General features: G+C 41.3%; 1 protein-coding gene across 2 annotated transcripts in view; it reads left to right on the top strand.

Moving 5' to 3' along the window:
* Positions 1 to 16,191, top strand: part of Uggt1 (UDP-glucose glycoprotein glucosyltransferase 1) — a 122,702-nt gene that overhangs the window by 46,040 nt on the left and 60,471 nt on the right. For both annotated transcript variants that reach the window (XM_040729666.1, XM_040729665.1), the window contains exons 14-17: positions 1,192 to 1,311; positions 5,059 to 5,144; positions 12,898 to 13,033; positions 15,012 to 15,143. In XM_040729666.1, coding sequence (XP_040585600.1) covers positions 1,192 to 1,311; positions 5,059 to 5,144; positions 12,898 to 13,033; positions 15,012 to 15,143 — 474 coding nt within the window. The remainder of the gene's footprint in view (positions 1 to 1,191; positions 1,312 to 5,058; positions 5,145 to 12,897; positions 13,034 to 15,011; positions 15,144 to 16,191) is intronic.

Below are 16,191 nucleotides of genomic sequence, written 5' to 3'. Positions count from 1 at the left end.
AAGAAAGTGTCTTTCAGCTGGGTCTACGTGTCTTACAGGAACATTTCCTCAATTGAGGTTCCTTCTTCTCAGATGACTAGCTTGTATCAAGCTGACATAAGGCTAGCCAGCACAGAAGGTGTATAGTAGTAGATGTATTGTCACCAGCCATCCTGCTTCCTGGAGTGGTAGCATGAGCAGTGGCTTGTGTACCCTTTCAGAGCACTCTGCTCACACAGATGGAAATATCTGTGTCTTCCCTGCTCCTTATCCATACAACACGTGCTTACTGTCCATCTGTTCTCATGCCTTCCTACTGTTGTAGATACTGCCATATTGGGTCTCTCAGTGTCCTTTCCTCCCACATACATGTGAGAATTCAGTTGAATGGAGACCTGCATCTATATCTGTTTCTTTAAATGAGTGTTGCAGACACCGTCATGGCCTGAGGGTTCCTGTGTGCTCTCTACTTTTGCCTAGTCTTAGGTACTGACAAGCTGCTAATTTTTTCTAATTTAATGAATGTGAAGTTTTCTTGTGGATTTGTTTACATTTCTCAGATTGTGATTGAAGTTGTGTTTACTGATGGTCCCTATGTAGTTTTTGTTTTATTATTTTTGTTTTGTTCTGTTTTGTTTGTTTGTTTGTTTTGAGACAGGGTTTATCTATATAACAGCTCTAGCTGTCCTGGAACTTGCCTTGTAGGCCAGGCTGGCTTCGAACTCACGGATCTTTGCCTTCTTCAGCCTCCTGAGTCCTGGGATTAAAAGTAGGTGCCACCATACCTAGCTTAGCTTTATTATTCTTATTCTTGTCTCATTTACTGTGGGTTGCTTGTTGTTTTTTTTAATTGTATTTGTTGTTACTTGTCTTTAGTTGGTTGTGTTGATTGCAAATAATTTCACCTATTTTATGGTTATGTTGTAGTTATTCCTTTTTCTATTCAATTTTTGTATATTTGAGAATTGTCTTATCTCTTATGCCTGTGTATTTGCTGGAGACAAGGTCTTGTATCACCCAGACTGGTGTCAAATTCTACATAGCCATTGACAATTTAACACCTGATTCTCCAGCCTCTACCTTCTAAGTGCTGGGATCACAGGCATGTGCTACCATGTCCATCTACTCTGTGATTTTTGAAGTCTCATTATCTTTTTTTCCCATCAATGACTAATATGTATTTACCATGTTGTGTTTTTTGTTTTATTCAAGTGGGTCAACAACCTAGAGGTTGATAGCCGATATAATTCATGGCCTTCTAGTTTACAAGATTTACTTCGACCCACCTTTCCTGGCGTTATACGACAGATCAGGAAAAACTTGCATAACATGGTGAGTAAAACTCCTTACCACCTCCCACAACTGTTTCTCTTTGCCTTGTCTCTTTCTTTTCCATCATATGCAGAGTATTCCAGTTTTCTCTTTATATATGCACAATGTCCAAACAGTAAGGACTTTGGAATATGTTTATGTTGTAGCAGGGTGACAGCCTGTGTTGCTATGTGACACACGTGTCTCATCCATAACTGAGTGTTTATACTGGGTGACTTATGGATTTATATTTTAATATTTTATTTTCCTAGAGAAATTTTAGGTTTACAGAACTGCTGTATGAGTTTTAATAGGGGTTTTTTTTTTGTAACTCAAAAGATACATGACTACTGCTTTTTGTCATGTCATTTGTGCATGTGTAATAGTCTTCTTTTTATTCCAAGTTACAACTTAGTCATTTGATCAATAGTTTTTTTTATCTTACTAAGTAAAAGAAAGGAGGGCAACACTAAAAAACGCTAGTGTGATACTTGACATAGTATGCGAGAAATGAATGGATCAATATTTGGTTCAGTGGAAGTAGTTGTAATTCTCAGTGAGTTCTCAACGTTGTGACATGTTTTGGTCTTAGTGTGATATCTACTCCACCCCCCACCAGACTTGCTTTCTTGTGAGCCATTAAGCTTAATTAGAGTGTCCTAGTTTGCTTTCTATTGCTGTGATAAACTCCATGGCCAAAAGCAACTGGGAAAGAAAGAGTTTATTTCCCCATACGGCTTGTAGTTGGCTGTGAATGGAACTCAAGGCAGGAAGTGAAGCAGAGACCACCGAGGAAAGCTGCAACTGCCTTGCTCTCCATGCCTGGCTTTGCCTGCTTTCTTATACAGGCCAGGAACACCTGCACAGGGTAACACCACCCACAGTGGGCTCGGCTCTTCACATCAGTCATAAATCAGGAAAATGCCCCCATAGACTTGCCTACAAGCCAGTCTGATGGAGGCATTTATTTCAATTGAGGGTCCCTTTTCCCAAATTACTCTAACTTATGTCAAATTGACAAAACAGTAACCAACATAATTAACTGGCCTGTCATCACCTTGACACACAAACATATCACCATTAAATTATACACTTTTCTTTCTTGTCTGTTCCCTAGATGTTACGTTAATACTAATATGGTACTATTAAATACCACAATATTTACTATACTGTATTTAAAAGATGCAAACACTTTAAAGTTCAAATTCTCTTTAAAATATTCCAACATATATTGAAATGTTCAAAGTCTCCCCAACAGCAATCTCCTGACAACCACATCAAAGTAAACCCAAGTTGAGCAGTGTGAAAAGAATAGTTGGTGGTATCTGGACTACCCGTGGTCCTGTGTGTGCCCGGGGCCGGGGCAGCTCCACTTCCCCAGCTGTGCATCTGCAGCACCGGCACTTGTGTGGTAGGCTCAGGCCAGTCCACTCCACACGCCCCGCTGTCCTTCAGTCTCCGCTATGCTGGGGTCTCCAGTGCTCCTGGGCTGCACTTTTACCAGTGGCCTCACCTGGGCTCTCTTCACATGGTGACAAGCCTCACCCCTCTCTCTGACCCCCTTGAAAACTGGGGTTTCTACTACAGCTGAGGCTGTATCTTCACCAATGGCTTCTCTTGACCTCTCATACGGGGCCAGTCTTCAGCTGTTCTTCGTGACCTCTTTTTGCCTTCAAAACTGTGTGGGATACTCTTAAGCACCTCGAGTTGGCCTGCCAGCATGGAGTGAGCCTTGCCCCCTCTGGACCGTACCTTCTCTGTGTTGCCTGAGAAAAATTTCCAAGCTCCCATAATGACTCATTTAAGTCTGAGCACTAATGATTTTTCCAGTCCAAAGTTCCAGGATCTTCCCCAAAAGATTTTTCCAGTCCAAAGTTCCAGGATCTTCCCCAAACATGATCAGGTTTGTCACAGCAGTAGTCCACTTTCTGTCTTAGTTTGCTTTCTATTACTTTACTAAAGACCATAACCAAAACCAACGTCGGGAGAAAGGTTTTATTTCACCCTACAGTTCATCATGTAGGCAGTCAGGGCAGGAACCTGGAGACGGAGACTGAAGTAGAAGTCTGAAGGAGCTGCTTACTAGCTCGCTCCCCATGGCTGGCTCAGTCTACTTTGTTTCACAGCCCAAACACCTCTTGCCTAGAAGTGGCTCCACCCGTGGAGTGCTGGGCCCACCTAATCATTATTAGGAAAATGCACCAGAGGCTTGCCCACAGTCCAATCTGATGGAGGCTTTTTTTCTCAGTTGAGGGTCCTTCTTACTTAGAGGAGCCTGGGTGAATGGATGAAAGGTTTTTTTTTTTTTTTTTTTTTTTTTTAATTGGAGCATGGACAACTTCCAGTGGCTACATATTTACAAAAATGTCTCTTCCCTGACAGCCATTGTTTCTAACCCCTCAGGAAGAGACAGGGCCTCCTGAGCACTTATATCTTAATCCCTCAAATTTAGTAATTCAGTTAACTTCTTAACTTTTCATTATATTCCTCATTTCCTGGCTTTAGAGAGACTGAGGAAGAAGTTTCTTAGCAGAGCTTTCCCCTGTCATTTCTCTATCTCTTCCCTCTTAACTGCTGTAGAAGAGAGGCGGGGACCCAAGATTGCTTTGAGATTGGTATGGCAAACAACCCTCTGTCTTCTCTCTCTCTAATCTTAACTTTATTTCATGTATTTAATTCTCTGCGTGTGCATGTGTAGGCCCGCATATGCATATGCCGGAGTTTGTGCAGGTAAGTCAGGCCAACCTTCAGGAGTTGCTTCTCTCCTTTTACTTCATTGCCCTTGAGACTGAACTTGTTTTCAGAATTGACAACACACGACAAACCGCTGGTTCTCAATCTTCCTAATGCTGCGACGCTTTAACACAATTCCTCATGTTGTGGTGATCCCCAGCCAAAACTTTTTTCATTGATGTCTCATAAACTGTAATTTTGCAACTGTTATGAATGGCAATGTAAATATCTGTGTTTGCTGGTGGTCTTAGGCGATCTCTATGAAGGGATTGTTTGACCCCCTCCCAAGGGGCCTACCCGCAGGTTGAGAACCGGCACACTAAGCTGTCTTGCCAGTCCTGTATTTCCCTCAGTCTTCAAGCTGCCCTTTTTAAAAACTCAGGTCGTTTTCTTTCTTAGTATGAGTGGATTTTAACTTTCTGATTTTAAAGAGTTTTGCTTTAGTAATTCTCATGTACCTCAGGCTGGCTTTTAAGCCCATTATACAGTTGAGGGTGACAGTGAACTTCAGATCCCCGCCTCCACCTCCCATGTGCTAGGGTTGCAGGTAGGCATCACCATGCCTGGTTTTGTGTAGTGCTGGAGCCTCTTGCATGCTTGGTAAGCACTGTATCAGATGATTCACAACCCCAATCCTGAGTAACTTCATTGTGTACAAGCTAATTAGCATGTAATGAGTACGGACTTAGTACATCATCACTGTTGCTATGATTTACAAGTTGAGTTCAAATTTGTTAATTCAGGGAGCCTTAGAAGCAAATACAGTAAAAGGGCAGGCTCTGTTTTCCAAGGTTGGGGAACTGATAGAACTGAGGTTTATTTGGGATGGTAGAACGGGCGTCAGCAGTCTAGAAACACCAGTGGGATGTCATCAGTGAAATCCATGAACAAAATCCCCTCCCTTCCCACCACCACGTTCTTTGAATGTTGAGGGTGGGAAAGATTGGCCTCATGTATGACAATTTGTATCATTTCTCTTGGCCCAGGAATGCTTGAATGCCATTTCATGGGTTCTTTTTCTTTTTCCTCTGACAGGTTTTTATTGTTGATCCTGTACATGAGACCACAGCTGAGTTGATTAGTATAGCTGAGATGTTCCTCAGCAATCACATACCATTAAGGTAACACTGGGGTCATTTAGCTGAGGTTTGGCTTGTTACTTGGATTACATGTCTGGTTTCATTGAATTCTGTAGTATAATTAATGGTCAGATTCACTAATGGCAGTTTTATCTTCTGCTTGTTATGATGCCTGTGTCTTTTGGGACTAAGAATTTAATTCTCAACACATAGAAGCTCACCACCATGGAATTATTGACAACTTATTGTGTTAAAATAGTTTGTGGTCTTCATTTACTTCCTACTGGAAGGGAGTTTTCCTGGATGCATGTCCACATGCAAAAGCACATTTCTAATTAATTTCATCAGAGAGCTTTTCTAGTGCCTTTTACTTGACTTATAAGGACTAAAATGCTCTAGAATGTTAAGTAGCCTTCTGCAGATATAGACAGATACATCTATGTTAGTTGTGTTGCCAGGTCTACCAGCTGGACACCAGATTTCCCCTGTTCTTTTTATAGAATGTGTGTGTGTGTGTGTATACACATACATATATACATATATATAGATAGATATTGTTATATATGTATTTACATATATATGTCCTACGTGTGTGTGTGTAAAGATATTTTCCCTTACAGTTTGTAATAATTCTGGTAACCTAAATGTTGATAAAATTTGAGTTACTGTTTTTTTCAAGGCAGGGTTTCACTATGTAGCTCTGACTATCCTAGAACTCACTCTGAGACCAGACTGGTGTTGAACTACAGAGATCCACCTGCTTCTGCCTCCCAAGTGCTGGGCTTAAAGGTGTGCACTTCTATGTCTGCAAAAATTTGCATTTTTAAAAATGAAGAAGCTAAAGGACGAAAGATTTCCTAGTAAATAGACATTGCAATGTGTTCACTGCCCAACACTGGGTTGTGCTAGGCTTGTTTGAGTGACATCTGTCCTTGTTTGCATACCTTGCCTCTCTGTAAGAGTGTGTTTGATTAAGTGCTTTAGGAAACAGAGCTTTGTGGGGAACACCGGGTTTCCTAGCCTCTTTGAAGAAAAGGAGGATTATGAGAACCAGAAAAGCAGAGATTGTTGAGTGCAATGAAAGTTTTCATTTAAATTTGAATGCTACCTGGAAAATGAAGAAAGAAATTCTAAATGACAACCATAGCTATGTTTTGTTTAGGAGATTCTGAGAACATGTAAATTGGCTCATGGTACACAGTGGACACTAACTAAACATTTGTACAATTGTACTGAGGGTCAGGAAGACTACAGACATAGGGAAAGAAGGCGCTTGAGCCCTGAGCACATGGAAGTAGTCTAGTGAGCATCGAAGGGGACCCAGCAGACAGGCTGACTTTTTTCACTTGGTGAGGGCAATGTGGTCCTACCTTGTAGCATTGATACAAGCTGTGGAAAGGATACAGACATCCGAGGGGCTCCCGGGGGCTAACCAGAGAGGGAACTACCCAGGAAACATAAAAGCCTGAACTTTTTGCCTTACCTAAAGAAAAACTGATGCCAAACTAGAAGCTGGAGATGAGAAGTGGACTTAGTTATAAAGAAGTAATGAAATTCTGGTGGTGTAAGTAGGTGTCAGCTTGCCTACTTAAGGATGTTTAGGCCACTTTTTCTAGTTATATGGTTTAGGTCATGAGTAGTTTAAAAAATAAGGAGTTAACTTGCAAACAAATCTCACTGTCTGCTCATGCACATACCACTAGATAACTGATACTTTTTTGTTTGTTTTGAGATAGTGTCTCACTATGTAGACCAGGCTGCTATAGAACTCAGTGAGATCCTCCTGCCTCTGCCTCTCAAGTTCTGAGATTACAGGCATGTGCCACCACATCAGGCCCACTTTTAACAGTTCTTGTTTGATAAATAAGGTCATAGTTTTTACATTTCCAAAAATATGTTCATAGTTTTTACATTTGCATACTTAATATGTCACGATCCTTGGCCCCCATCACTCTCCTGTGACCCTCTTTTCTTCTGCTGCTGGTCCCCTTTCCCATGTTTCTGCTTGTGTTATTCTTGTGTATGTGTGTGTCTTCTTGTTTGTGTTGCTGTGATAAAACACTAAGTTACTTGTGGAAGAAAGGCGTTATTTCAGTTTTATAGTCCATCATCATGAGAAAATAAGGCAGGAATCCATAGCAGAAACTAAAGCAGAGACCATGTAAGAATGCTTGGTGGTAGCACACGCCTTTAATCCCAGCACTCGGGAGGCAGAGACAGGCGGATCTGTGTGAGCTCGAGGCCAGGCTGGTCCAACAGCCTCCAAAACAATACAGAGAAACCCTGTCTCGTAAAACAAAACAAAAAAAAAAAGAATGCTTCTTGCTGGTGTGCTTTTTGTGGCTTGCTCAACTGGCTTTCTTTCTTTACATATCACCTAGCCCACTTGCCTAGGGACTTATCACCTACAATGTAATGAACCCTCCCATATCAATGAGCAATCAAGAAGTCATATAGCTATGACCACAGTCAAAGACAGCCTGGTCTACAAAGCAAGTTCTAGGACAGCCAGAAATACAATGAGACCTGAGCTCAAAATCAACAACTGGGACTGGAGAGATGGCTCAGTGCCCTTCACTGGCTGCTCTTCCAGAGGTCCTGAGTTCAATTCCCAGCAACCACGTGGAAACTCACAACCATCTATAATGAGATCTGGTGCCCTCTTCTGGTGTGCAGGGATACATGCAGGCATAACACTGTATACATAATAAATAAATAAATCTTAAAAAAAAAAAAAAGAAGCTAACCCAAGTTAGGTGGGACTGCTGATAGAGGCCTGTATTCCCAGCACTTGGGAGGCAGAGGCAGGGGAATCCCAAGTTTGAGACTAGCCTGGACTTTATAGTGTAGTCAATATAGGTTACACATACTCTGTCTCAAAGAAACTTAATAAATAAATAAAATGAAATCATGTTGGTTAAATAATTGGGGGGTATAGCTCAGTGGTAGAGCACTTGGCTAACATGGGTGAGATTCTAGGTTTAATTTCCAGGACCAAAGAAATCTATGTTGATTGATACATTATCATTAAGTAAACTTTATCATATATATTATAGTTCACTGTTGATATTGCTCATGCTATGGATTCTGACTGAGGCAGACTATTAACTATTTATATTATACAGACTAACTAAAATCACTGCTCCAAAAAACCCCTTTGCTACATGTTTGCCCTTCCCTACATTAACTGAACCTTTGGACACTATTGACTTTTTAACTACCCTCATAGTTCTTTTTATCCTTTTCAGAATGTCATATAATCACAGCTATATAATATATAGCTCTTTAGACTGACTTGTTTCATTTAGCAATGTGCAATTCAGGTTATTTCTGTCCCTCCCTCCCTCTAATCCAGACTGGGTTAGAACTCCTGATTCTTCTACCTCAGCTTCCCATGGCTTGTACCATTACTCCAGCCTTCCAATTTCTTTTAATCAGTGAGTAATATTTCATTATGTTATTATACCAAATTTTGTTTTTCTTTTCACATTTGAAGGGTATTGTTTTAGTCTGCTTTCTATTGATGTGATAAACACTATTCCAGAAGCAACTTGGGCAGAAAGGGGTTTATTTCATCTTACAGTTAGCAGTCCACCATGGAAAGGGAGTCAGGGCAGGAACTCCAGGCAGGTACCTGGAGTCAGGGACTGAAAGAAAAGTCCTGGAGGAAGGCTGCTTACTGGCTTGCTCCTGGAGTCTTGCTCAGTTTGCTTTCTTATACAACCCAGGATCACTTACCAAGGGGATACTGTCTGTAGTGGGTTAGACCCTCCCATATCACTCATGAATCAAGGGAATGCCCCATATAGACATGCTCAAGCATATCTGACTGAAGAATTCCTCAACTGTGGCACCTTCCCAGGCACATCTAGGTTTCTGTCGAGTTGATAAACTTGCCAACACAACCGACACTTTGTCAACTTAACACACAGTTATAATCACTATTAAGTTATAACCTTTCTTTTCTTTTTTTCATCCTTCAAAACCTCTTGTTAATATTAATATCACATTATAATGCACCATCCAACTTTAAAAAATCTTCAAGTCTTTGAAAATTCCATTAATTAAAAGTTCAGTCTCAGGATCTATAGAGATGTCTCAGCAGTTAAGACCATATACTGCTCTTCCAAAAGATCCAAGTTCCTATGCCAGCATTCGTAACAGGGAGCTCATGCCCACCTGTAACTCCAGCTCCAGAGAGTCTTAACACCTCTAGCCTCTGCAGGTACCTGCACTCTTGTTCACATACCCCCACACAGACACATACATACACATAATTAAAAATAAATATTTAAAAATATTCATTCACTTTAGGATATCTAGTATCTCTGAAAAAATCCAAACTCTCAACTGTGAGCTTCTGTAAAATAAAAAAAAAGGTACATATTATTCCAGGAGGAAAGAACCAGATCAAAATAAAACCAAACTCAACAGTGTAAGTAGCTCAGTGTCTGACATCTAGGACTCATGGTTTTCTGAGCTCCAGAGGGTTTGGGTAGCTCCACCTCTTCAGGTACGCCAGCTACCATACACAGCTTGTCCTACAGACTCAGGTGAAGTTCCCACCTTGGTGGTCTTCCCACAGACATGACATCTCCAATATGCTGGAGTCTCTACTGCAGCTGGGGGTGCTCCTTTTTTGGTGGCCTCTTGTAGGTTCTCTTCAGGGACTCTGGCCCTGCCATATGGTTCTAAGCCTCAGCCTCTCTTCATTACCCCTTCAGTCCTGAGGTCTTCTTTGCAGCTAAGGCTGCATCTTCACCAACCCCCTGTTAGCTTCTCACAGTGCCAAGCCTCAGCTTCTTTGTGACCTCTGGAGTCTTGACTGCAGTTGAGGCTGCAGCTTCACCAGTGGCCTTTCCTGGTCTCCCAGCATTAGGCCTCAGCTGCTCCCTGAGCACTCACACCTTCATAACCAGTACCACAAGTGAGAGTCTTGCACACCAGTATGTTTGACTGCCAACTTGAGATGCACTAAATGCCAAATCTTCAGATAATTTGAAGGTTTTACCTCAGTGATACTGGTTTCTTATTAGTCACACTGATCTTTCAGCCCCATGTCATCAACAGCAATTGTCCCAGGAAAGTCAGGGGTTCATGTCATTCAATACTGCAGTTCTCTTGTTGATCACAGTTGATTTTAGCTGACCAGAAACTCCATATTCTTAATTCAAAATATTTGCATGGTATCCCTGATAGAGTCTTTGCTTCTCTCTGAAACTTCTTTAACCAGGCATTTCTTCCAACAATCTTCCAGCCCATTAAACTTTGAACACTCAGTGGCTTTTCCAGCCTAGAGGTCCAAGCACTTCTACAAGACTTCCAAATCAACATGACCAGGTCTGTCACAGCAATGCCCAATGATCCTGGTACCAATTTCTCTTATAGTTTGCTTTCTGCTGCTGTGATAATCACCATTCCAAAAGCAACCCAGGGAGGAAAGGGCTTATTTCATATGATAGCTTACAGTTCAGCATGAAGAGCAATCAAGGTAGATGTTCCAGGCAGGAACTGGAGCAGAGGACATGGAGGAACAGCTGCTTATTGTCTTGTTCTCCATGGCCCAGGACCAGCTGCCCAGGCGTCACCACCCACAGTAGGCCAGGTCCTTCCACGTAAGTCATTCATGAAGGAAAGACCCTAAAGACATACCTACAGGGTAATATGATGCAGTTCCTCAGTTGGAATTCTCTCTTCCCAGATATGATTAGATTTGTGTTTAGTGATGAAAACTAACCAGAGCCTGTAAATCTGAGCAGATATTACTGAAGCTTAAAAATATCCATGTATAGATTTTATGTGGACAAAGTTTTGTTGACAAGATTGCTGGACTGTGTGATGAGTATATGCTAAGTTTGGTCAGAAATAACTAAATTGGTTTCCAAAGTGTTTACTCCATTTTGCTTTTTCACTAGCAGTGAATTAAGATTCCCTGTTGCTTCTCACAAGCATTTAGTGTTTGGCCGTTTCAGTGGATGTATTGCAATAGGTTTCTGTTTAATTGATAACTATAGTGGCATAGGATTTTACTGTTTTATTTTGTGAGTATCTAACAAATTTCTTTATTTGTTTGTTTTTTATATGGTTTTTTGAGACAGAGCCTTGCTGTATAGCCTAGGCTGACCTGAAACTTGATTTGTAGCCTGGGTTATCCTCGAACTACAATGTCCTTCTGCCTTAGCATTCCCAAGTGCTGGAATTACAAGTGTGTGTTACCATACTCAGCTTCTTTAGTCTATTTAAAAATATTGTTTGTTTAACATTGAGTTTCAAGAGTCATGTTTATATTTTCATATCAGTCCTTTTTCAGATAGGTGTTTTCAAGTATTTTCTGCTAATCTGTGGTTTCTCCTTTCCTTTTCTTGATAGTTTTTTTTTTCTTTTTCTCAAAATAGGTAATTTTTGTTTTTGTTTTGTGTGGGAGTTTGGTTTTTTAGAGACAGGGTCTCACTATGTACCTCTGCTTGTAGACTAGGCTGACCTTGAACTCACTGAGATCCACTTTCCTCTGTCTCCTCAAGTGTTGGGATTAAAGAATGCACCACTATAGGAGGTTACAAAAAAAGTTTTAAACTTTAATGGAGTCTGCCTAGTTGATGTTGGTGTTTCCCTCAGTTACCTTCACTCCAGTAACTGAACCTGGAGCTCACAGATTGACCAGGCTGCTAGCCAGAGAGGTCTCTGCCCCCTGCCAAGATTCTTCTGTTTCCACCTCCTCACACTGGGATACAGGCATATGCCCATGTGCTCAGTTTATTGTACATGGTGTTAAAGATCTGAAGTTGGGTCCTCATGCTTGAATCAAGCACTTTGCCCATTAAGCCATTTCCCTAGCTGGCTCATGCTTTTTGGATTTAACATGTCAATAGCTAAACCTGAGATCACCTACCAGGTTTTCCCAGTGCTATTTTCTAGGAGTTTTGTAGGTTTTGTTTTCCACTTATTTTTTGAAGGGTAAATTTATATCTAAGTTCACTACTTTGCATGTGCAGTTGTTCCAGTACCATTTGTTGGCATGATGTTCTTTCCTGCATTGTTCCCAGTCCAGGTGCCCAGCCTGCCCACTGCAAGTCTTCATACTAGTTCGTCTTTGTGTGATGTAGGACAGTTGATTTTCATTTTGCTTTCATTTATTGAAATAGTTCTGGCTGTCCTGGAACATGCTGGCCTTGAACTCACAGAGATCCATCTGTTTCTGTCTCCTGAGTTCTGGGATTAGGCATGCACTGCCTTCCTGGCTTCCTGTTATATTGCTTTAGTTATATTTAATTTTTTCAACTCCAATTTCTGGGTTTTTAAAATTAATTTATTCTTTATGTGTATGTGCCTGCTTGTCTGTATGTATAACACATTTGTGCAGTACCCACAAAGGTTAGAATTGGACATCAGATGCTCTGAAACTGGGTTAGAGACCCTTGTGAGCCATGTGATTGTGGGTGCTGAGGACAGAACCCAGGTACTCTGCAAAAGCAGCTACTGCTTTTAGTATTTGAGCTATTTCTCCAGTCCTCCAATTTAAAAGCAGAACAGAACTTCTACCTATCACTGTAACAATGCTTTTCATGTCAGTAAAGAAATCTACTCAAACAGCTTTAACTGTGGAAAAGCCTAACCTGTTTTGTGACCCTACTCTTGTGTTTTTGAAATGATGTGTGTGTACCTTTGCCATCCTTGTTTAGAGTGGGATGTGTACTATGCTTTTTGGTTAGGAATGGACAGCATCTGTGTGTATGTGTGGGGGGCACCCGCCTCTAGCTGATTGCCTTCTTTAAGAGGACTTTTTTCTTCTCTGCAGGATTGGTTTTATCTTTGTGGTCAATGACTCGGAAGATGTTGATGGCTTGCAAGACGCTGGAGTCGCTGTTCTGAGAGCGTATAATTATGTTGTCCAAGAAGTGGATGGTTATCACGCCTTCCAGACTCTCACAAACGTATGTTTTTGTTCAAAATGGCAAATACTTTTTAACTTACTCTAAAACAGTTTTATAAAGTAAATTCTTATATAAACTCTTATATTTTATATTTCAGGGTTCTTTATACTTTCTTAAGTCACTGGTATAAATGTAATTGCTGTGTTTATTTTAAAGTTTAGAATTTATTATTATTATTATTATGTGTGCTACTGTACATTGTATGGAGGTCGAGAGGATGACCTTCTGAGTGGGTTCTTTCCTTCTACCATAGGATCTGGGGATCAAGCGTGGTTGTCAGGTGTGTTAAGCCATAGTGCTGGCCATTAGATTCAGTTCTTTAAGAGTGAGGCTAGAAACATGGCATGTACTCTCTCATATATGGATTTTAGACATAGATCTGGGGAGTGCCAGCCTACAATCCTATGGCCAGAGAGTCTGGGAAACAGAAACTTCATTTAGTGGCTGGTTAAGTACTGAGCTGAACTCAAGAAAGCCAGTAACAGAGAGGGAGGACTGATGATCAAAGGGATTAAGACTGGGCTGGTTTAACCCCCAGAAACAGCTGACCAGACAAAGGCTAACTCTTGAATCCCAGGCATCAGCCTGGGAATCCAGCATGGGACTGATCAATACCCCCTGAATTTGGGTGTCAGTGAGGAGGCCTAGGGAACCTATTGAGCCTTGGGCAGCAGATCAGTACCCATCCCAAGTATACACACAGACTTTGGACTCCCATAGAACAATGTGAGGTGCACTCTCGCCCTGAACTCTTGGGGAAGGGTCTAGGCCCTGCCCTATATGAAATGACAGACTATGGACACCCTCATGGAGGGCCTCACCCTCCCTGGGGGAATGAGGGGATAACGGGGGGGGGTTGGGGGGAGGGCACGGGAGGAGGGGAGGGAAAGGGAGAGGGACCTGGAACTGACTTGTGAAGCAACCTCGTTTCTTATCTAAATTTAAACTGGAAAAAAAAAAAAAAAAAAAAAGAGTGAGGCTAGTGCATTAGAGCACTCCACACTTGGATTAGATGAAATCAGCAGTTAATGCCTCTGGACAATGTGAAGTTCTCTACTTTTTTTTGAATCAGTCTTTTTTCTTTTGAGACTGTCTTATGGTTTCTCTCCATCTTCTTTTCTTTCTCCTCATCCCCCTCTTTTCTTTGTTAAAGACAGGTTTTATATAGCTAAGGCTAGCCTTGAGCACACTGTGTAGCTGAAGATGACCTTGAGTTCTCGATTTTCCTGCCTTTACCTCCCCAGTGCTGCTGGGTTAGATGTGCAGCACTACACCTGGTTGCTTTTTTTTCTTCTGAGATAAGGTCTTTCTGTATAGCCCAGGCTAGCCTAAAACTCTGGCTCTGCTTCCCTCAGCTTCCCAGGGACTTGCTCTCTCAGGCATGTTCCACCACACCTGACTGCTGATACTTCTTAAAGCATTTTTGCCTCCTACATTTGGTATATAATGTGCTTATGAGCTGATAGGGTCATTTCAAGAAGTCTTTAGTCCCAGCACTCAGGTGCATGGGCATCTCTGAATTCAGGGCCAGCCTGATCTACATAGCAAGTTCCAAGCTAGCCAGACCTTCATGATGATACTCTGTCCCTAAAAAAGAAAGGAAGAAAGAAAGACAAATCTTCATTTCTTTTTTTTTTTTTTTTTTTGTTTTTACGAGACAGGGTTTCTCTGTATTGTTTTGGAGGCTATCGGTCCAGCCCAGCCTCGAACTCACAGAGATCCGCCTGCCTCTGCCTCCCGAGTGCTGGGATTAAAGGCGTGCACCACCACCGCCCGGCCAAATCTTCATTTCTTAATCAGAGGTGTCTTATGAGAAATATTGAAATGATAGTGTTGCTAAGAAGTTCCAGTTTTGGGGGGGGGGTTCCAGTTTGCTTTTTAAGAAAAATAGTCTTGTTTTTCTAATGTGTTTAGCGATTTCATCCCATTTGAAATGTGGATTTAAAGGTGTAGTTGGTTACCTATTTTTCTTCTTTAGATCTATAACAAGGTGAGGACTGGAGAAAAAGTGAAAGTTGAGCATGTGGTCAGTATCTTGGAGAAGAAATACCCGTATGTTGAAGTGAATAGCATTCTGGGGATCGATTCTGCTTATGATCAGAACCGGAAGGTAACACATTCTTTAGAACTTATTTCCTTTGTATTTTAACTTGACTGCAGCATTGGACTATCCTTCTTGGGGTGGATGGTGTCTATAGTGGGGTGTTGTTAAAGTGCCCAGTACTTAGCATTTCAGAATGTAGACAGACCACTTTTTAGTCCCCCCACCCCGTCCCCTGTCCCCCCTTAGAGACAGGATCTTACTGTGCAACCCTTGGCTGGCCTTGAACTCTTGGAGATTGTCTCTACCTTGTGAGTGCTGGGATTAAAGGCATGTTGCTACCGCTCCTGGCCTCACTTGTCAGTCTTTGAAAAGTGATTCCATTTCAGAAAATAGTACTTTTTTTTTTAACTCGCATGTTAATTTTTAAATTGGAAAGTAATTACTTTTTCATAATACAGTAGTTGTACTTGTATAAAGTATGTTCTGGATAAAACCTATTGGAAGCATAGAACTGGGAGGAGGTATGTGGCACAGTATGTATAATTTTACTTTACATCATTGTTCAGTCTCCATATGTGTCTGTTTAAGAAATATATTAACTAGCTGGGTGTGGTAGTGTACACCTTTAATCCCAGCACTCTGAAGGCAGAGGCAAGTAGATCTCTGAGTTCAAGACCACCCTGGTCTAAAGAGCGAATTCCAGGATAGCCAGGGATACACAGAGAAACCCTGTCTCAAAAACAACAACAAAGCAAAAAAAAAAAAAAAAAAAAGGAAAGCAGTGTAATAACCAGAGCCAGTGAGATTCCTTATTGGTGCAGATGCTTACTCTGCAAGTCTGGTGAGTTGAGTTTGAGCCTCCAAACTCATGTGAAGTTGAAAGAAGAGAAGACTTCAGCTTTTTGAGGTGTGACATAGGACCAAGTACTTTGTGACCAGTTCGTACATATTTACATACCCACAACCAAAACAACATTTAGTCTTATATTTTGAGAATATTAGAAAATACGTGCTATACTTTGGTTTTTAAAAAGTGCTATAAAAGTTAATCATTATAACTTAGTAAACATGGTCTTGTGGGTTTGAAGCAACTGTAAGAATGCAGGAACCAGTT

The sequence above is a fragment of the Mesocricetus auratus genome, unplaced genomic scaffold, assembly GCF_017639785.1.
Source record: "Mesocricetus auratus isolate SY011 unplaced genomic scaffold, BCM_Maur_2.0 Super-Scaffold_100021, whole genome shotgun sequence".
Classification (NCBI taxonomy): Eukaryota; Metazoa; Chordata; class Mammalia; order Rodentia; family Cricetidae; genus Mesocricetus; species Mesocricetus auratus.
The sequence above is the reverse complement of the archived record's forward strand: the minus strand, read 5'-3'. Positions and strand labels throughout refer to the sequence as shown.